The 21,441-nt window shown below is 44.8% G+C and overlaps 1 protein-coding gene and 1 long non-coding RNA gene across 8 annotated transcripts in view; one reads left to right on the top strand and one right to left on the bottom strand.

Annotated features, from left to right (window-relative positions):
- AFF3 (ALF transcription elongation factor 3) overlaps positions 1-21,441 on the bottom strand; it is a 476,201-nt gene that overhangs the window by 159,597 nt on the left and 295,163 nt on the right. For 6 of the 7 annotated variants that reach the window (XM_084754113.1, XM_084754109.1, XM_084754108.1 and 3 more), the window contains one exon: positions 5,571-5,651. The exons of the other annotated variant lie outside the window; for it this stretch is intronic. In XM_084754113.1, the coding sequence (XP_084610239.1) occupies positions 5,571-5,651 (81 nt within the window). The remainder of the gene's footprint in view (positions 1-5,570; positions 5,652-21,441) is intronic. 7 annotated transcript variants of the gene reach the window in all.
- Positions 15,164-21,103, top strand: LOC311581664. The gene is made up of 3 exons (XR_014773838.1): positions 15,164-15,630; positions 18,931-19,028; positions 20,589-21,103. It is a non-coding gene; the product is annotated as an uncharacterized lncRNA (long non-coding RNA).

Genomic DNA, 21,441 nt, shown 5'->3' with positions numbered 1-21,441 from the left:
ATTTTCTTAAAAATTATTAATTATTTCAGACTGCCCCACACAGGACTCTAATCAAGCCTGAAATTTCTCAACATTTAGAAACTGTACCACAAATGCCATTCCTAGCTTGTTTAACCATTTCCTCAATTTGTTTGCACCCCTACAAAGGGATTATTCATCCCAAGTCAGCTGGAAGAAAACTTAAGAGAACGATGCCCCATTTCCTTTAAGGGAGGTTGGTAGGTTTTTGGTTGCTTCCTTGCGCTATAAAGGGTTATTATCAATGGGAGTTGGTTACAAGTTATTATAGGTCTTATTTAGAGAGAAAACAAGGTTAGACTCAGCAATGTCTTTTCCTTTATCTTAAATTCTTAGGCTTGGAGATGGGAGTTGAAAAGAAAGAAGGGGAATATAGAAATATATAGGGAAGATAGAACAAAGAGTAGATTAGTTAATCTACTCCTCAACTTAATGCCTCAATTGTCACTCACAAGGTTATTTTTAATTCACTGGTATAGAATTTTGTATATAGATGCAAAATAAGTTTAATTCTAGATACAGTGGTATAGAACTCAAATGTAAGATTATTCTTCACGTACATTATATATACATGTATATATATTTCCACTTTAATATGAGGTATTGTACCCATATAACTCAGTTACAATGCAAGATTTATTTCTAATGCTTTGAAAGTACTATTGCAAGCTGTTTAGGATAAAGAAGTTTATACAAGTTAATTGTTAGTTGATCAAATCATGGTCATGTCAATTGCAAGTCTACTTTTATCACAAGAATATACATCTTAGGTGCGGCAGATAGATATGATTCCACAGAAAGATAAGGTAGGATAGTTAGATAAGGTCCTCAAAAGCCTCAGAGATATACAGAATATGGCATTTTAAAATGTTTTTATTATTTTAAAGATTCACTGACAATGAACAGGTTAACTCCTGGCAACACCCAACCTACTTCAAAAGAGGATGATGAGCATCAAAGAACCTCCTTATGGAGATGGCTTCAAATGTGGCAAACAAGCCACTGGACAAAATGTCCTCATTTCTACCACAGACAGAATTCTGCCTAAAAAAGGGCAAGCTAGGATGCAGGCAGAGTCAATGGCTAGACTCTGCCAAGACAGGGTAAGCAAGTCTTCAATAGTTCCTGCCTCACAAATATGTCTGTCAGATATATTGGGCCAGAAGGCTGAAGAAGATGCTCCCACATTATAGAGAGTTTTGGGTGACTATTCAGGTAGTAAGCTGTCTCTGTCATCTTCTCATGTGGAAAGCCACTAACCTGCACTCCCGATACTCAGGTAACCAAGTTTATTCCTTCTCAAGTCTCTGATGGAGTTGAAGACCAGGTAGCTTAGTTTTACAATGAAGCTTAGTTGTTTAGAGGTTAAGATGTTTTTATGTCTGGATAGGTTTTTTTTTTATGTTGATAATGACAATATGTGATAGAGATTGATTTACATTCAGAATTTTAGACATACCAAGATAGGAAAGATGTCTTCTTCAAGGCTGTCAAATGCAAATAGCCAAAACACTAAGAATGTCACATTTATATAATTCCTGATTGTGTCATGGTTCTTCTTGCTATAGGTAATCTATTATATATGCATAATAATATAAATATGTATATAAAAATAAATTAAAAATTATTAATGTGTGTGTGTGTGTGTGTGTGTGTGTGTGTGTGTGTGTGTGTGTGTGTGTTTGGGCATATTGCTGGGGTACACGTGCTAAGGTCAGAGGAGAACTTTCACGAATCCGTTCTCTTCTTTTACAGTGTGAGTCATGGGGACAGAACTCAGGCCCTTAGTCTTGGCAGCAAGTCCCTTTGCCTGCTGAGGCGTCTTTGCTGGCCCTAAGCATTCTGTTTGTTTCATTCTGCATCTTTAAGGCTCGGGTTGACAAAATATAATTTATGGTTTATTTAAATGTTTCTCTTTGAGGTAATGTGAATCATGAAGCTTTAGTGCAAATATTCATTTGGAGTTGTGAGGCATGCCAGCAACCCGCAGGGGATGTGTGATACACTTTCCAATTGCAGGCACCTCCCTTCACACTTGCTAGGTCTCCTCCTCCCTGGTGAATTAAGAAAAAGGCAGTCAATTCTCATTTCTGAAATAATGTTAGGATTCTGTATGAGGTTTCGGAAAGCACTCAGCAAGAACGGCTCCAGATGAGGGCTGACCCTCCACACTCACTGCTCCTGACCGCACAAAGTGCCCGCAGGTGGCCCTCCTCAGTGCAGGTGCGAGTCCCTGCCCAGAACGAACGCGCGCTGCGCTTCTCAGTTCTGTATTTGCATTCCGACTTACAAGACTGCTGCAAAATTAAGGGGGAGAGGGGGAGAGTGAATCCATTTTCTTCTCTCTTGGCTGAAATGCCGGTAACGAACGGCAGCCAATTTACCGGAGTCATGCATTGTTTTCTTTACCAAATCCAATTACTTTCAAGATTTGAAGAATGAGGCGGAAACGCTGGGCAGTGTTTGTCTAGGGAACTGTGACTCCAAATCAAGTCCTCAGAGGACAGAGACAAGAGCCAAGTTCATTATCAGCTCACTGGGCGTTGGTATATATCTTTTAATACTCAGACAAAAATGAAGAAATTCTCAGAAGTGTTTAGCTAATTAAATTAGTGTCACGGGAAACTCAGAATGTGCAGTAAAATTGACTTTTCCTTTTGTGAGAGCCAATGACACCCTTAATCTTAATAAGGTCCTAATTCCATTATTTACTAGTCATTTTGAAGATTTTTTTGCCTCTCAAATTCCATAAACAGTTCTAGCTCAATAATCCAAACGTTAATAGTCTAATCAGTCAGCTGCACTGTCCGGCTGTCACTGAGAGGAGCTTTCTAAGACTGGCAGCCAGCACAGCCCATGGGGGAGGACCTGCCTCCATGTGCCAGGCTGTGGCCTCACCCTAGCACCACACCGGACGCAGCGCACTGGAGACACTAACAACCGTCTTTGTAATAGGCAGAGTCCTGGCACCTCAAAGATGCTGCTGCTTCCGAGAACACGCTGCCTCACGTGGGGAAAAGGCCGTTAGAGATGCAATTCAGCTAAAGACTCTGAAGTAGGACTTTATTCAGGGAAACCCAGTGTCACTTCAAGATTCTTGATAAGACAAAGGAGAAGGTTAGAGGGAGCCAGAGAACACAGGAAAGCGGAGGTCAGAGTGAGAGGAGCCCTTGGCAAGGACGCTCCTGCTCCTGCTCCCGGAAGCCGGCAATGGAGGAAAGGAAGTTGTCCTTAGAGACTTCCTAAGGAGCAGAGCCCTGGCCAGCCCGATCTCAGTCAGTGAGCCAGATCTCAAGGCTCTGTCCAGAGCAGTGAGACAATAAATGTGCATTGTCCCCAGAAGCTAGGTGTGTAGCAATGCTAAGGCAGAAGCAGGAGATGAAACAGCCTCTCTCACTGCACAAGACAATGATCAGCATTCTCAGCAACCCTGTTTGAGAGAAGACGTAAGACGCACACGCGCGCACACACACACACACACACACACACACACACACGCACGCACACATTTGCATGCACACACACGACCTTATAGAAAGGCACCACATATCTGGTACACATATGACATATTTGTATACATGCCACGGATGTGGTATGTATGGATGATAGCAGCATGATGTAGCAGGAATACAACTCCGGTTAATATTATATTGACTTTATCACATACGTGAAGTTTGCGAAGGAGGCAGGAACCGCTCAGCTTGAGGCCTGAGCATTCCACCGAGTTCTGGCTGAGATCCCACCCATCACGTGCTACTTTCTTTACTACGCGTTGTCAGTGAGGCCCGAGCTCTTCGTTCTCTGGTTCTTAACTGAAGAACTCTGTAGCTCTCTGTCTTGACTCTCTTCCTCCTCACCCCGACCCCTGTCTATTTTTTGAGACAGACTCTTACAATGCTGTCAAAGCTTTGTCTTTGAAGTGCTGAGGTCAGGTGCTCCTTCTGCCTCACCCTTTCAAGCAGCTGAGACTACAGGTGTGTACTATGCCAGCCTAGATGGCCCGGCGTACATAAGTTATTGAGAAATATGTGCCTGTGTGTATGTGTATATGAATGTATGTTTGCATACATCTGAATAAAGAGGCCTAAAATAAATTCAAATGTTGACACACAGGGAATTTCAAATCCCCGGGAGAAAAAAAATGGGTGTTAAGAGTGCTACAATACACTAAGTGCTACGAAGATGAAAGTATCCATCCACCATCCACAAATTTAAAGCTAAAAACATATTAAAATTGTTAGAATGTTGGGAAAGAGGAATACTTCCCTCTGATAAAGATTAACACTTTTTTTTTAGACAAAAGGTACATAAGTAAGGTTACAAAATAACTCCATTATATACACTAGACAAATGAATAAGATAAAAGAAGGCACTACAAATCATTTTTATGAAGTGGCAATGGATGTGAATAGGCAATCCACAAAGGAAAAATAGTCATTGCTCAAGCTAGAAGTAATTGGGGAAATGCAAATTAAAACAATGAGATATCAACTTTTCATCCATCATACAGGCACGATGATAAAGCCATAGATGGTATTAATCATTGGCTAGGATACATAAAAAGAAACACAGCCAAGAGTAAATGTAGTTTCCTGTGACTCCGTATCATAATTTCTGCCCTTCCTGGGGACAGTCAGCGATAGGCACACAAAGGGACATTCACAAAGAGTGCTTGTGGTATTGGTGTTTGTAGTAACAGATCATACACAATCCATCTGCCTATATGAGTGGAATAAATAAATCAAGCCAAATCCACACTACCCAGTAGTTTGCTACTGTCCGCAGCCGCTCAGGAGGCTTCCAAGTATAGGTTGTTAAGGGAAATATAATCAATTTTTAGGAGGCTGGGGTTGTGGCTCAGTAAGAGAGTGCTTGCCTAGCAAATGAGAGGCCCTGGGTTTGATTTTTTTCGTATAAAAAGGTACAGGGGTGGGGCAGGGTGGGGCTGGGGGGAGGGTGGGAAGGCAGGTAGAGAGAGAGAGAGGGAGAAAGAGAGAGGAGCAAAAGACCAGAAGGACTCTTAGGACAGAATTTACTACTTTGGTAGTGACAATGAACAATTGTTTCAGTGATTCTCTCTAGAAGGCGGTGAGACCTGGCTGGGATGCCCATGAGTTCACTAGTCTCCAGCCCAGCTGTGCAATTTGCTCTTTCATAGGGAGTACATCCTCACAGAAAGCTCTCTGGACTCGCACTCACCGAGATCTGCCTGCCTCTGCCTCCCAAGTGCTGGGATCACAGGTGTGCGCCAGCAGGGACTAAATAATTTTATGGCTGGGGTCACCACAACATGAGGAACTGTATTAAAGGGAGGCAGCATTAGGGAGGTTGAGAGCCACTGACTTAGATAAAACAACAATTTGCAGGATATGGAAGCGTAAGGTCACAAGCTTGACGCCAACTTCCCAGGGCACACACAGGTTTACAAACTACTGAAGACCAGAGTCACATGCTTCTGGCAGAAATGCTCCCTGGTAGAAGATGAGGAAGGGACAACACTGCCAAGTGTCCACACAAGCACGGGGCTCCTCTCTAGTGCTGCAAACGCTCACCTTATTTGGGAATGGGAACTTGCTTGGTTCCACTTTGCCAGGAGCTGGAATAGCAGAAAGTGGAGGCAGCCAGGTCATCTCCTAAAGGTGGAATAAGAACAGCATTTTCAAACAGAGTCCTCAACGTCAACAGCACGAAGAGCACTGTACGCGCGAGCTTCCAGAGAGCGTGAAAAGGACAGGAGTAACGAAAGCCAGAGGGGTGGGACTTTAAAAAAGAGATCTGAAACTCATTTTTTATGAACCGTTTTCTAGAGTAGCCAGCTCTTGACCCCCAACACAATCCCAGGCTCCCCCACACCACCCACACCGGTGCCCAATATCTTTAAAGGGAAGGATAGCCCATTTTTGTGCCATACGGAGAGAGAGAGGTTCAAACTATTACACAAAATCCACAGGACGTTTCTGAAGGCATGCTTAAGACAGATGAAATCGTAGTGTTCTTTACTGGATAAACTGTATAAACTAATAAAGATTTCCCAAGTAGTTTCACCCATCACTGCAGTTTCGTAAGAAATGGGGGAAAATGCAAGAAACAAGCCACTTATATGCAGGGAAGATAGACATGTCAACATCCATAAGCCAGTGTTAGGGACCCAGCTTGAGCTCTGTGTACAGTAACCTGCCACATGCTCTTTAAAAGACACTGCTCCCTGGGCTATGGGAGGGAGTGGGGTTGTACTATTTATGCCTAGTATTTTCCTTCAATTTCTTCTCCTAGAAGACAGCTGCCATCAATAACTTATTAAGGGATTAAACTGACTTTTGATAACTAAGGGGATCAATGTAGTTTGAAAACAGGCTCTGAACCCTGCTTTTTAATTGCCCTGCATTTTCAAGTCTAGTTGAGCAAACATGAACCATAGTTGATTTCTTCTCTTCCCTCCTCCTCCTTCCCTCCCCCCCACCCGTCTCTCTCTCCATGTGCTCTGGTGGAAGGAGGCTGTGTCCTCACTGCCCTTTGGTAGGCAAGGTGCTGAGAAAGGATCCTTCAGGGCTGGGGAAATCACAGGATGGTCTTGTGTCTTCTTTCCCTGAGTAAGTCTCCTGTGGAACCGCAGATGGGGCAGAGTTCACATGAGAGCCAAGGGAGGGTATACTCTGAGATGTCCCCTAAGGATTTAATGACCCACAGCATCTCCCCCCATGACACATGTGACGCAGGCAGGAAGGTTTAGCAGTAAAATTTCAGTGCCCTTCTCCAGCCTACACTCATCAGGGAGGGACCTAGTGATCCTATGTCCTTACTCCCTCCCACCTCTCCTCTGAGGAAGGAGGAGTGCCAGGTTTGTATTTAGGGTAGCATCTGACTTGTCTCTGGGATCAAGGATTAGCTCATTGTGAGTGGGCCACTTGTAGGGTAAGTGACAAGAGCTCACCTAGATCTTTGCTCTCCACGTAAGAAAGCTATGAAGACACAAATAGGTTCCCCTAATGTGCTTTTCCTACCACTTGGCTCTTCCATAGTACAGTCTCTCCTTTTCTCATGAGCTCTCTCAACTTTTTCTTTCATTTAAGTTACTGGCAAGCATAAAGTGGTGTCAATTCTTTTACAGAGGAAGTTAGTCATCAATTATATATAGCTGATCTTCTTTCTTTTCCTTTCTTTCTTTTTTTCTTTCTTTTTTCAAGACAGAGTTTCTCTGTGTAGCCTTAACTGTCCTGGACTCACTTTGTAGACCAGGCTGGCTTCGAACTCACAGAGACCCACCGTTCTCTGCCTCCCGAGTACTGGGATTACAGGCGTGCGCCACCATGCCCAGTTGATCTGTTTTTCTTTTTCTCCACTACAAACCGTCTGATGTGTTCCTAAGACCATCCCAGTTACTGGGTAGTTTTCTTTGCAGTAAGTTTTTTATCCTCACAGTTTACACTGTGTAATCTTTAGGGGTCAAAATAGATTAAACACAATAGAAACTCATTACTCATAATAAACATCAGACTTGCACCTACACCCCCCAACATGTCCACGTTAACTTCCCACCGATTATTATACGCTCTGTTTATACATCAGCATGTCATATGAGGTTAGTAAACTATAAATGGTTGAATTTTCTTAAGGACAGGTCCCACAAATAACTTCTCCCAAGTGACACTTTCAGAAATGGGTTTATTACATGGTTCATCCACGACAGAGCTAGCAAACAAGGTTTAAGAAAGCGCTAAGGGTAGGAAGCACTGGTATTGGTGTCCTGACCGCCCATTCACCCCCTACATAATGTTTTCTTTAGAGTTCCCGTGTGCAAGCACAGGGCTCGGTCCGCTCAGCTGTAAAGTTAGCGCGTCAGCTAGGCTCGTGGCGTTTCCCTGCCTTCACTCCTTCCACATCTCCATCCTCCCTCCCCATCACTTACCCTCCATCCAGCCTCACAAACGACAGCCACAAGAGGCAGGTGCCCCTTCTGCCGTCACGGTCTCTTCTGTAGTTCACTCTCTGCTCCTTCCTCATCAGAAGGAAGGTCCACCATGCTCTCTCCCCTGTTCATTTAAAGAAGCCCAGTAGCTCCCTCCTGAACCCCCTGCCCACTTTATAAGACCCCCCCCCCCGCTGGCTTTTCAGAACAATCTTGTAGAAGTCCCCAAGCATTTCACACCAACTTCTTGACATGATCTGAGTCCATATCTTACATATCTATATAAGAAGTCCATATCAGGAGATATGGTTCTCTTCAATCTACTCGAAGTAGGTTCAGAGTAGACAATTTCTCTCACCTAAAAGTCAGAACAATCAACTTTTCTTTAAATCCAACACCTAACACCACTGGGCTAACAGACAGTTTAGCTGACTTCTCTAAGATCCTGGAAGGTGTGAGCCACTCCTAGGTCACTCAGGTTTTTCTGATCTGAGTGGCTGCTAAGGAGAAGGCACTGTGTGGCCATCCAGACCGGAGACGCTGACTTCCTACGTCCAGGATTGCTCGCTAGCTATGACAGTCTTTCGCTGGCTTCCATGTTCTCTGGACGCAGCCCCCTTGCTCTGCTGTCCTCCTTGAGCCTGCTTGGTTCTCACTTTCTAACAACAGCCAATTCTTCCCTGTTACGTCTTTGAATACAACCAGAGGCTGCTGGTGTTAAGACAATGACAGGTCCTCATGACAGTCAAGCCTGGTTGCCTTTCCCGCTTCTGGTCCCCACCTGCCCCTCCTCCCCGCCCCTCTTCTTCCTGGGATCTAGATCCTGCCGTCTCTCATTTGACTTTAATCTTTTCTTCTCCTTGGCTTCTTCCCTTAAGACTGATGAACAACTTTGACCTCTCTTTCATACTTTCTTTATCTCTCTATTTCATACCAGTAGCCACTTTTTCTTGCTGTTTTACGAAAGTATCAATCTTATTTTGCTGTAAGTCACACCCACACCCCCACTCACCCCCCACACCCACACACACCCACTCACCCCCACACCCACACCCACCCACTCACCCCCACACCCACACACACCCACTCACCCCCACACACCCACACACACCCACTCACCCCCACACACCCACACCCACCCACTCACCCCCACACACCCACACCCACCCACTCACCCCCCCACACCCACACCCACCCACTCACCCCCCCACACCCACACCCACCCACTCACCCCCCCACACCCACCCACTCACCCCCCCCACACCCACCCACTCACCCCCACACCCACACACACCCACTCACCCCCCCCACACCCACACCCACCCACTCACCCCCCCCACACCCACCCACTCACCCCCCCACACCCACCCACTCACCCCCACACCCACACACACCCACTCACCCCCCCCACACACACCCACTCACCCCCACACCCCCACCCCCACACACACCCACTCACCCCCACACACCCCCACACACCCACTCACCCCCCACACCCACACACCCACTCACCCCCCACACCCACCCACTCACCCCCCCACACCCACACACACCCACTCACCCCCCCCACACCCACACACACCCACTCACCCCCACACACACCCACACACCCCCCCACACCCACTCACCCCCCCACACCCACACACACCCACTCACCCCCCCCACACCCACACCCCCCCACACCCCCCCCACACCCACTCACCCCCCCACACCCACACCCACCCACCCACCCCCCACACCCCCACACACCCACTCACCCCCCCCACACCCACACACACCCACTCACCCCCACACCCACACACACCCACTCACCCCCCAAACCCACACACACCCACTCACCCCCACACACCCACACACCCACTCACCCCCCCACACCCACACACACCCACTCACCCCCACACACCCACTCACCCCCCCACACCCACACACACCCACTCACCCCCCCACACCCACACCCACCCACTCACCCCCCCCACACCCACACACACCCACTCACCCCCCCCACCCACACCCCCCCACACCTCCCCCATACCCACACGCACACAAAGGGAGTCTACAGAATATGGCGCATATGTGGCTTAAGGATAGTGAAATGGGTAGCAGTGAACGCACAGCCCACCTCTCTCTTTCCGAGACTTTATCATCCACCTTTCAACAGAACCAGCTCTAACTAAGCGACTCCCAGTGGCCAAGGCCATTGGATTCTCCTGAATGGACCTGTCTGCATGAAATGACAGCTTAACTCCCCCAGTCCCTGTAACACCACTGTCGCCACTCTCTGGCTACTTTCCTCCCCAGTCATTCTTGCTGACCCTTCTCCGGGACTATTCCTTGAATGTCTGTGTCCAACCTATTTTCTACCCTCTGGGAAATTGGTTTTTTTTTATTTTTTATTTTCTGTCACTTTAGAAGTCATGGATGTATATGTTACCCAAATATATAGCTGGTGGCCAACTGTGCCACTGTAGGTGTCTACCGAATCCCTTAGCATGGGCTCTCTGCAGTCAACTCAGTGTCACCATGTTTATCACTGATTGTCTCTGCTTCACAAACTATTCCTTGTCCGTGTTTTAGGCCCTGGTTAAATGCACCAACATCTATTGACTACTGGCAGCCAGAGTCCTTGCAGTCACTGTGGAATATTTCTCTTTTAGCACTCTAACCCTCTCCCCAAATAAAACAGCATCTTACATTAATTAAGCACTCAGAGTAGAAAATGTTTGACACGATTTATTTAGCACAGTCTTCTAGTAACTCCCAAAGGTCTGTCTTCGCTTCACAGATGCGGAAACCAAGACACTAACCGGCTAAGGGGCTGCTCTGAAGTCCACGCACTGCTTCCTGCCTCTCAGTGTGTTTAAGACCGTCCAGGCTCTACCCAAGTCCCGAGATTCCCTGAGCTCCATGGGTGCCGCTGGTCTCCGCTCTCCTCTGCCTCTCATATATCACCATTCCCTGCTTTTTAATGAAGCCTTCAGATGCCAAGCCAAGGTTTGAGCTAACCTTAAGGATATTTGTCCTTCACCTGGGAGGACTGCCTCCCCCCCAAAACAGAGACCGCACCATTTGTCTGATGGTCCCAGTACTTAACACAAAGCCTATGTGTCCAGGGAATTTTTGAATGCAGGGCACACCCAAGTATATGATTTCAGGATCTCTGCCTTTCCTTCTCTTGTGTCTTCTGAGCTACTATGAAAATAGGACATTACTTCATCTTGCTTAATAACTTCCTGCTTCACTCTGTTCCTGTCTTGCTCTCTCGTCATCAGGCCTTCTTCCATACGGGCACCAAGTGACTTGGCCTGTGCGTCAGGCGAGCCTAGAAACTTGACGGCTCCAGACCGTCATAAGCTGTCATCAGATGCATAGCAGAAACACGGTGACAATGACGACTACAGGTGACAATGGTACCTAACAGTTTCACGACAGTTCCATGCATGCGGTGTCACACAGGCCCATCCATCTACTGTAACTATTACTTCACACTAGAGGGAAGGAAGCTAGAACACCAGAATTTATCTCTCGAGCTGGTCCATGACTGTCACAGCTGAAGTGCAGCCCTGCGTCTCACTTCCACTACCGAACTTTGTTTTCATCCTGGTGCACTTGCCTTCAGAGCTCTAACCCTCGTATGTGAGAGTGACATAAAGGGGCCTGTGCCAGCCTCATCCCCCTTACCACTCCGTATACACAGAAACGTGACTCTCTCTTTGTTCCCCAAGTGTCTGCTCTGGACGAAAGCCCGTTCCCACTTGCTGCTGCGCTGCTCGGCATCACGGTCGTATGCCGCTGCTGACACCCCTCACTCCAATGTCACATGACAGGCCTATGCACACGCCCTTATTCCTTCAACTCGCAGGAACTGCTCTGTGCTCTGTTTTCATAAGCGCACACCTCCATCTACACCTACACCGAGGCTTCCTCTCTTTTGACCCATCCTTTCCATGCTCTTTCTAGAGTACCCAGTCTTAATCAACAGAATTAACAAGTGGGAATCCTGATAATCTCTCACGAGGTTACTTAGATACACTAAACTCAATGCCTTAAAGACGGCTGTAAGATCCTCTGAGGCAGAGGAGCTACTTATATGTGTGTGTAGGTGAGAGCATTTTACATAGTCAACACTCCATAGAAACTCAGTGAGTTGAGCTGAATATCCACATGTCAATGCAAACTTACTTGCTAATATTGATTTAAGCACTGTTCAGCATTTCAAACGGGATTTATCTATCTAAGAAATCTTATCAACAAACACATGGGTAGTGAAGGTGGACACTGTTGCACGAAACAGCCAGGTATATAATAATTTCCAAAAATGTGAATTTATTTATGGACTATTTAAATAAATTTCTGATGTAATACAAAATGTTATGCATGTATAATGTGCAATGGGATTATGAGATATACTTTGCATTTTATTGGAATTACTCACTAGGGTTGTGTAGAAAACCAGGAGCATACAGATATCTCTATTTCTCCTGTCACTTACTAGCTCATCAAGCATATGTAAGTCACAGCTCAATACGCTACAGTAATTTCAAATGCTGAGGCTTTGTATCAGATCGACCGCAGCTTGTGATGTTTTATACTCAGGGGGAACGGGATCACTGCTCCCTGAGTCAGGCACAGATATTAAATAAGATAATGCACAGGACTACGCAGCATTGTGTCCCACGGTTAAGCACTCATCAAGGACAGCTCTGGTTAATACCATGCTGTTTCTGAATTCTTGTCTCTAAAATAAGGAATATAATTTATTTCTGAGCTTTAGATGTTGGGAGCCTAAGACATAAGAATATAAGTCAAAGTGTGTTTGTTCTAAAAATAATAAAACAAGGTATCATTCATATGTGCAATCTATAGTTAGTAACATTTATACAAATGACATGTTACTAGAACTGAAGTTATTTATAGAGTTATGATTCACTCACACTTTATTTTTGGGAAGAGGACCCTAGGTTTTCTGAAATGAACATATCTGTGACAAAATAATATAGCAACTGGCGAAGTAATTAAGACCTGACAGAAAAGCTTTCATTTGAAACTTATTCCTGGTACTGACTTAAAGTGTGAGCAAGGACTCCCCTGTCCCACATACATTACAGGCTATTACCGTTGCTTTCGGTTGTTCTATATGACTCGGTTGCCAAAGGGACCATATGCTTATATCAGGAAACCTATATGGTGCTCAGATAGATGCTTTACCATTACGAAGTAGCATTCATGGTACTAGAAGGTACTATATAAACTACCAGAGGAGGAAAGTGTCATCAGTCTCCTCTGGCTACAAAGTCTGCTACCCACAACAGCGACCCGCCAGAAAGACAGATCTGCTGGTGCAGTGGTGGCGCAAACATCATGGGAGTGACCTGTTGGCTGGACCTAAGGCCTGCTCCATGAGATGGAACCCATACTTGACACTGTTAATGAGGCCAAGAACCACAGATTAGATAGGCCATGGGCTTTTAGGGGAGTGGCTGTCATTCTGCTAAATGGACATACCAATAAAATGACTCCTAATGACATATTGCTCTACCCATTATATCAGTGCATTGTTGAACCCTAATCGGGGGCTCTTCTTCTTTCCGGAAACAGTAGTTAACATGAAGGTGTACAACTGGACAATGTGCAGGAAGTGAGAGGCTTTGGCGTGCTCGGCCCTAAATGAGGCGTCCTTATCAAGCCCCTCCCCTCGACGCTCTGGGATCTACGTGGAAGTGGAGGCAGAAATACTGTAAGAATCAGAAACACTGTACACCTCTAAGAAAAGAGTGTTTTCCAGACACAACAGGCCTGAAGAATCCGTGACTTCAGAGACTGGGATAGCATACACAAGACCAGTACAAGTTCAAACCAGACAAAATCAAAGCATGGAGAAGGGAAAGTAGGCACAGAGGTTCCACCCCTAACCAAGGAGCTACTTGCAATTGATAGCTGCCGAGAGAGAGAGAGAGAGAGAGAGAGAGAGAGAGAGAGAGAGAGAGAGAGAGAGAGAGAACTGGTTTTATCAATCAGACTTCAGGGCATGCCTCATGCTCAGGAGCAATTAACCAACACAAAATGGACTCCATGAATGTGTGTGCGCATACGCACGCGCGTGTGCAGGTGTGCGCGCGCATGGGCATAAGTGTCTGTGTGCATGTGCATGCTCTTTGTTTGTTTTTAAGAGATAGAAAGGACATGAAAATGGGTGGGTGGCTGTTTTGAATAATTATTAATATTTAATATTGACTTATTATTTTAATAAATCTGCAGTTACTCCTTAACCAGCTTTACACCCAAATAACCACACACAGAGACTAGGCTCTATTTAGTTAGAATAGAGCACAATAGTGCTCAATATCTATTCCATCCTAAATCTCCAAGCTAGTATAGTTTCCTCCCATTAGATTTCTCCCACATTATATTTGCTTTTCACTCATACCTAGGTTCGCTGCATTCTGCCTGGTGTTTCCCGGTTTCCCGGTCCTCTCCATTTGCACCTCTCCTCCTTTCCTGCTCTTTCTCCTCCCCTCACTGGACCAGGATGCCCCACCCTACTCTCTGTTATTGCTCAGCATTGGCTAGTTGCCTTTTATCGGCAATACAAAGAACAAATGGTGGTGACATGCTCACACAAACGTGAGACAGGAGATACTTAGAATAAACATCACAATGTCATGTCCAGATTGAAAGCAGAGAGTGGGCTGGGGAAAGCAACATTTGAATGAACAAGGGTTAAACTGTCCATGGCCCATAAGAACATTATGCCAACATGGGTGGAAGGAGAATCTGTGAGGAGTTTGGGTAGGAAAAAGAATATGATCAAAATATATGAAAAATTAAGAAATGAAACAACATATAAACAAGTATGGGCAATCTGATTTCTCATTCTTGTCCAATTTTCCCTCAGCTTTCCTCATATTATCTTCTTTATAGAGAAGAATGTAGTTTTGTGGCAAGGACAGAGATTCTTACTCCTGATGTCCCATCCAAAGTCCCGATGATGAATTGGCCCTTCTTTGATACTTTGCTTTATTTATAGCAGGTCCCCTAACCCATAGGTGATACATTCCAGGATGCCACAGGGGAAGCCTAAATCTGGATCACAACGAATCCTATATGTACTAGGTCTTGTCTTGTGCATCAAGCCTGTCACCAAACCCTTTTATGACACAGCCATCACAATCATAAACTCAAAGTGGCTGTAGGAGCCCACATGGACCTGCACAACTTAAGACCTGCCAAGAGCCACTCATGGGTAAAAGAGCTTATGCGGTGGTACCCCTCCCTGCCAAAACTGATGGCTATCAATGGCTACTGGGATAGGAAAGCCATTATTTTCAGATGAATACCCCTACCAGGCATCCTTGGCTAGTTTCACACCCAATGGACAAGCCTGATTAAAATGGCCTGGTCACAAAATAGAAAGACATGAACATGGACAGGGGTCAGAAGGAGAGGTCTGCTACAGGGGTGGCCATCTTCCCAGGGTGTGCAACTAACTACAGCTTTGCTCTCAGAAACATACTCTTTTCGAAGAATGACCATGAGTTGACTCTGTTGACTCTGCCATGTGGGAGTACAGAGGTTAAATGCTGAAGCCCATATCCATGTGGATGACTATGGACCAGAGCTAGGTTTCATTTGCAGTTTTCATACCAGCATAACTGCCCAGGCTTTCAGTGATTTCACAGGCATCACTCATGTTATGACAGTCTTATCAGGTAAGTGTCACCATCAGAACACAGTAATTTTCATATCCCTGCCAATTTTCCCTGTGCGGGTGGCCCACAGGAGCACTGCCCTTACAGAAAGGGACAGTGTTTCTGCACATTTTGGACTTGGAGGGCTTAGTGCCAGTTTGTAAATAAGAGAAGAATAAGAAACGCTCTTTTCCTGGTGTATCTGAAAGGTATGACCTAACTACCAAACCACACGTGGTGCCGGAGGAAAAGGCCAGAACACCGGCCTTCAAATATAGATTCCAGGGACAGTCATCAAGGCTAGCTGGCTTTGCTCATGGCGAGGAAGTCATAGCCACAAACAAACATTCAAAGACAGCCTTCATCTACCGCTCTGTAGTAGGAGGGCCTAGGGTTTGGCAAAGAAGAAACAGTGCTATGCCAACGTGTTTGAACTCACTGCAAGCTCTGTCTACAGTGAAGTTCGTTGGACATCAAAGGGGTAAAATTGGGTAGTCCAGTGGAATCAGTCTGAGAAACAGTATTCAACTTAAATGTCAAAGACTGACAAAAATAATAAAGTCACCATTTTTAATGGGAATACTACTCATGGAAAGCTTTTGGGCAAAAAGCAGTACATGCTTGAGAAAAAAATGTACCTTCTAAAAAATTGCTTTAAAAAAACTCTATAGTGTAGGTTGCTAAAATGCCAGAAACCACAATCACAACCGATTTATATGTGGATTATGAATAAACAAATGGCTATAATAGTTTAAAGATAGAATTAGCAAAACCCATAGTGAATTTTTATTTCTTTAAACTTAAAGTGTAGGAATAGAGCCAATGTGAACCAGAAACAGTCAAGACGAAGATTCCCAGGACTGTACTCCCATCCTTTGGTATTAATGGGAAGTCGTCCTAAAAACCACAGTATCTACAGAATCATCCTCATAAGGTGTCACAGTGTTTGCATCAAGCCTGTTCACATCTTCTCATATACTTTCAATTGTCTACAGAGAGAGCACACTGCCAGAGACAGCTTTATCTGTTCACTACAGGGGTGATCTTTTCTCTGAATACTTTTGATCTGAGGACAGCTGAATTCATGGATGGAGAACTCAGTGACATGGAGGGCCCACGACATTCATATTTCTTGGTCTCGTGTGGGCTCCTTGGATGGGGGGGATCTCAGAGCAGACACTATATCAGCCAATAGCTACACTGACAGGGCTCTGCCCTCAAAGAGGTGGCTCATCAGGGGCTACGACTCAGCAAAGGTCATTGCAGTGGGTTGCAGAAAGAACAGGCCAATGTGTTCCAGGCTCTTCCCCACTTTTTCTTCTAACCAATTTAGTGTCTCTGGTTTTATGTTGGTGTCTTTGATCCACTTGGACTTGAGTTTTGTGCATGGTAACAAAAATGGGTCTAATTGCATTTTTTTTATTTACATGTAGACATCCAGTTAGACCAGCACCATCTGTTGAAGATGCTATCCTTTTCCCATTGAATAGATTTGGCTTCTTTGTCAAAAATCAAGGGACTATATGTGTGTGGATTCATTTCTGGGTCTTTGACAGCCTAAGAGTCCCTCAGTAGAAGAATGGATAAAGAAACTGTGTTATATTTACACTATTCAGCTATTAAAAACAAAGAATTCCCGAAATTTGTGGACAAATGGATTGAACTAGAAATGATCATAATGAGTGAGTTAACCCAGAAGCAGAAAGACCCAAATGGTACATACTCACTTATATACAGACACTAGCCCAAGAGGCATGTCCCATGAAAGTCTCACTTACCAGGAAAGTGAGACAGAAGAGAGGACATCCTATTGGGACTCTAGATGAGAGAAGCATGGGAGAATGGGGAAATAGAAGGATCTAGAGGGTCCTAGAAACCTATAAGAAGAACATTATGATGGGTGGATTGGGCCCAGGGGTCCTGCTCAAACTATGGCACAAGCCAAGGACATACGTGCAGTAAACTTTGAATCCCTACCCAGATTTAGCCAATGGACAGGACATTCTTCACAGTTGCGTGGAGAGTGGAGACGGACTTTCACACGAACTCTGGTGCCCCATATTTGACCATGTCCCCTTGATGGGGAGGCCTGGTGGCACTCAGAAGAAGGATAGCAGGCTACCAAGAAGAGACTTGATACCCTATGAGCTTATACAGTCACAGTCATAGGGGAGGAGAGTAGGGGGAAAGTGGGAGGGAGGGAGGAAAGGGAGGATACAAGGGATGGGATAACAATTGATATATAATACGTATAAATTAATAAAATATATTAAAAACAAAACAAACAAACAAAAAGAACAGGCCATGTGGATTTTCCAGATGGACAAATGCAAATATAGAAGGCTGCAGACAGGACACACTGAGGGTCCCTTAGGACTGCACAGCACACTCGCTTCTTAGCTTGTAAGAGTCCCACCTACTAAGTAGCTGAGGTCACAAGATGGAAAACTCTACTTTTCGGCTCTTGGACTTTGGACTTGAGCTGTCCCTGGAAACGCAGGATTCTCCACAGAGAAGAGAGTCAAGATGTGACCCTCCAATTTTGATTTTTATGTTAGGTACCTAATTTTGGACCGTTTGGAAGATACCATGTCACCGGTGCAGTTGTGTCTTTGTGGGGTGGGAATACAGGAGAGGCCCATTTTACTCTCTAGGACCCCTGGGTTAAAGGAGTCCTTATATTTACTCAGAACCTTTTGTGATAACTAAAAAAATAAAACCCGGTACATTTTTAAACCTTATTTTTAAATTCACCTGACTTTCTATGTAATTTTACTACTTGTGTTTAAATCACACTAGAATTCGTAGTCCTCAGTCTAGGGGTTCTTTTATAACTCTCGGTGGATTAAAATGTTAAAGTAGAAGAATTTAAATTGGGTTTTCAGAAGTTAAAGCAGCTGGGGTTGCCGCGCAGTGCGCAGCTGCTGGGCTGAATGAGCTCGGTCAAAGCCAGGTGACAGGAACTCCAGCCCTGGGCTGCAACCCACACACCTGTTAGTCTCCTGTTTGCTCTCCTGATGACATAAACTAATTGGCCTAAATTTTAAATTTAAATTTTTTAAAGTCAAAATTATAAGCATTTGAGGAACTCGGAGAGGTATTTCCCAAATTCTAAACATACGCTTGGCTCTTCTCTGTGCCATTTCTGAATAATCACGTTAGATCTAGGTGGGCAGATGTGAGGGGAAAGGTCACAGTACTAATTGTAATGCCTTATTTTTGACTCACACGATACCTTTTAGTAGCAGCATAAACATCCAGAAATTAGCCTCCTGATAGACACATAGAGCTTATAATTAATCTTTGAATTGTGGCTTGCAGCCACCAAATTACTCTCTCCTAACACAGCTAAAGGAAAAAAAAATGGCATCACTGTGAAGAGACAGCAAGATGACAGGGGCAAGAGGGGGAAGAGGGTGGTAAGTACATTTTTGGTCACATTTTCCATATAATCTATTCCCCAAGCCCCTTTCCATGTGCATGCTGGGAAAACGCACTTGACAAACGTCTATGTCCTTCAATTGCCGAGGAGCAGAATGGTGGAACGGGACCAGCTATGGTGTATGGAACCTTGTGTGATACAGGCCCTGCCACAAAACAACAGTACGATCTTGCATGGATAGTCCCCTTCCCCCCCGCAAATTACCACTGTCATGTGCAAAATGATAACAACTATTGCTAAGGGATTAATAGAAATAGTGGTGAGTACGCAAAGAATCTAGAATGTCTGGCACACAGTAGGTCCTCAGTCAGTGAGATTTATGACTATAATACCAACTTTATAATTACTGTTGGCAGCATTTGGCTTGGGCCTTGTGAAGAGAGAAGATAAATAAAGAAGGCATTTATGAGTTTGTTTTTTTAATCTATTTTACTCAGTTAATTATTTAATATTTAACTGGTAAATTATTCATAGTCAAATAAAAGGCATAATAAAAGTATGCTTATTAAACAATAATTTGCTTCCCCACTCCCTCGTCATTAAAGTCTCGTGCACAAACAGAAGGGAGAATGCGCCTTTGTGTCTGGAGTGTTTCTCCGAAGAGATGAGTAAGGATAAGCAGGGCCCACCATCTTTTAATTGCTGGTTGATGCTTTAAAGAAGCCTTCAATACCACTCTCAGGCCTAAGGGACAGCCCTGGGCACAACACTGAGTGGCCCTGAGGAGGTACACTGGCCTAAGCTCTCCTCAGCTAGGCACTGGGCAGGCTGTGACCATGGCGGTAGAAGGCCACTCCCCTGTAGCAGCAGGGAAGGTGACCCAGACAGAGCAGGGCAGGCAAGACTGGATAAAACACACCTGAGTCACCAGGACCAGGAGGAAAGCCCAGGTACATGTATAAGTGTGTTTATTCCTATGTGTACATCCACAGACTTAACGGCTTCACTGTCTTACCTACGCTTTGGGTCACTGTTAAGTGGTAGCTTGGACACAGCCTTGTGACAGGATGGTGCTGGACTGCGATAGCCAACAGGGCCAGTAAGTAACCAACAGGCAAATGGTGTACACAGGGTGAACACACCGGGCAAAAGGCAGATTCATGTCCTAGGTGGCACAGAGTAGGGCAGGGTGAGATTTTAACACATGCCTCAGTATGGGGCACAATTCAGAGAGCTTAACCTAGCTACTCATTTAGTATTTTTGGACCTTGGTGAAACTGCTAAAGACAAAACTGCAGAAAGGGGGGGTGGGAGGCACCTTACTGTGTTAATTTTATTCAAATGTGAGGTAGAGAGGTAGCTGTATCATGGAATTGCATAGGTGCTCCAGTTCACCAGGAGTGTCTGCTGGTCTCAAGGGTGAATAGCAAATAGGAAACATCACCAGAAGTTCACCAAATACTGGCAGCCGTCCAACGACCTCTGGCCTAGGGGGTGGGGATGTGGGGGGGGGGAGGGTAAGGGGTTGGGTGGGAGCAGGCAGCTGTTTAGCTTTTACAAGATCCATGGGTTTTTTTTTCCTTTTTTATTGTTGAAGCATGATGTCAACATTCTTAAAATGGAGAAGAAAAAAGACCAAAACGACTCACATCAAAAGATCATATATCTGAAACAAGACGTCAGGGTCAAATATAAACAGAATGACACCTTGCTGTCTTTGTGAAGGCTTTATGCTCCCGAGTGCTGGAATTTACAGGTATGCTCCGTCATAAACTACGTTTTAAAGAAGAGAACTGAGCTTATAATAATAGAAGGTTGAATTTGCAAAGCCACAGAAGATACCTACTGAAAAGAAATAAAGGTAAAAGAGAATGGTGTCCCATCAAGAAACTCTAAAGACCACAAATGCCTCAGCTGCTACAGAACTACGAAAGAAAACAATGTCAAAGGCTCGGTAAACAACTGTGACCTCAGAGACGGCCCTGGAGAAGAAGGCTGTTGGTTTACTCACATGACACAGTTGCATTGTGGCCATTTCCTCATGACTACAGATGATGCTCTGGCAAAAATCCCTCTGCCTGTACGTATGTGCAGTTCTGTACTCCTCAGCATTAATTCCTTGAGTAAATTTCTAGTCCAAACGACAAACTTATAATTCTAATAAATTATCAGAGTTTTCCTTCATCTATTGATTTATATTTCTTCAACATCTTTACAAACAGTCCGTTTCTAAGCATCCTAATACTTTTTTAAAAAAATGTAAGACCTTTATTGGGGGAGTGGGGAGAGCAAAGGACTGTCTAACACGTGAGGGAGAGATGGAGACAGACAGAGAAAACATGACAGAAGATGAAGGAGAGACAGAGACAGAGGGAACAGGAGAGAGTGAGAGATGAGAGCTCTAATATTTTCCTTAAAAGACTCTTTTTTAAAATTTTTACATTTTTGCT

Source organism: Acomys minous (genome assembly GCF_964271855.1).
Source record: "Acomys minous genome assembly, chromosome: 13".
NCBI classification, from domain to species: domain Eukaryota; kingdom Metazoa; phylum Chordata; class Mammalia; order Rodentia; family Muridae; genus Acomys; species Acomys minous.
Note: the sequence above shows the minus strand (reverse complement) of the source record. Positions and strands in the feature narration are given on the sequence as shown.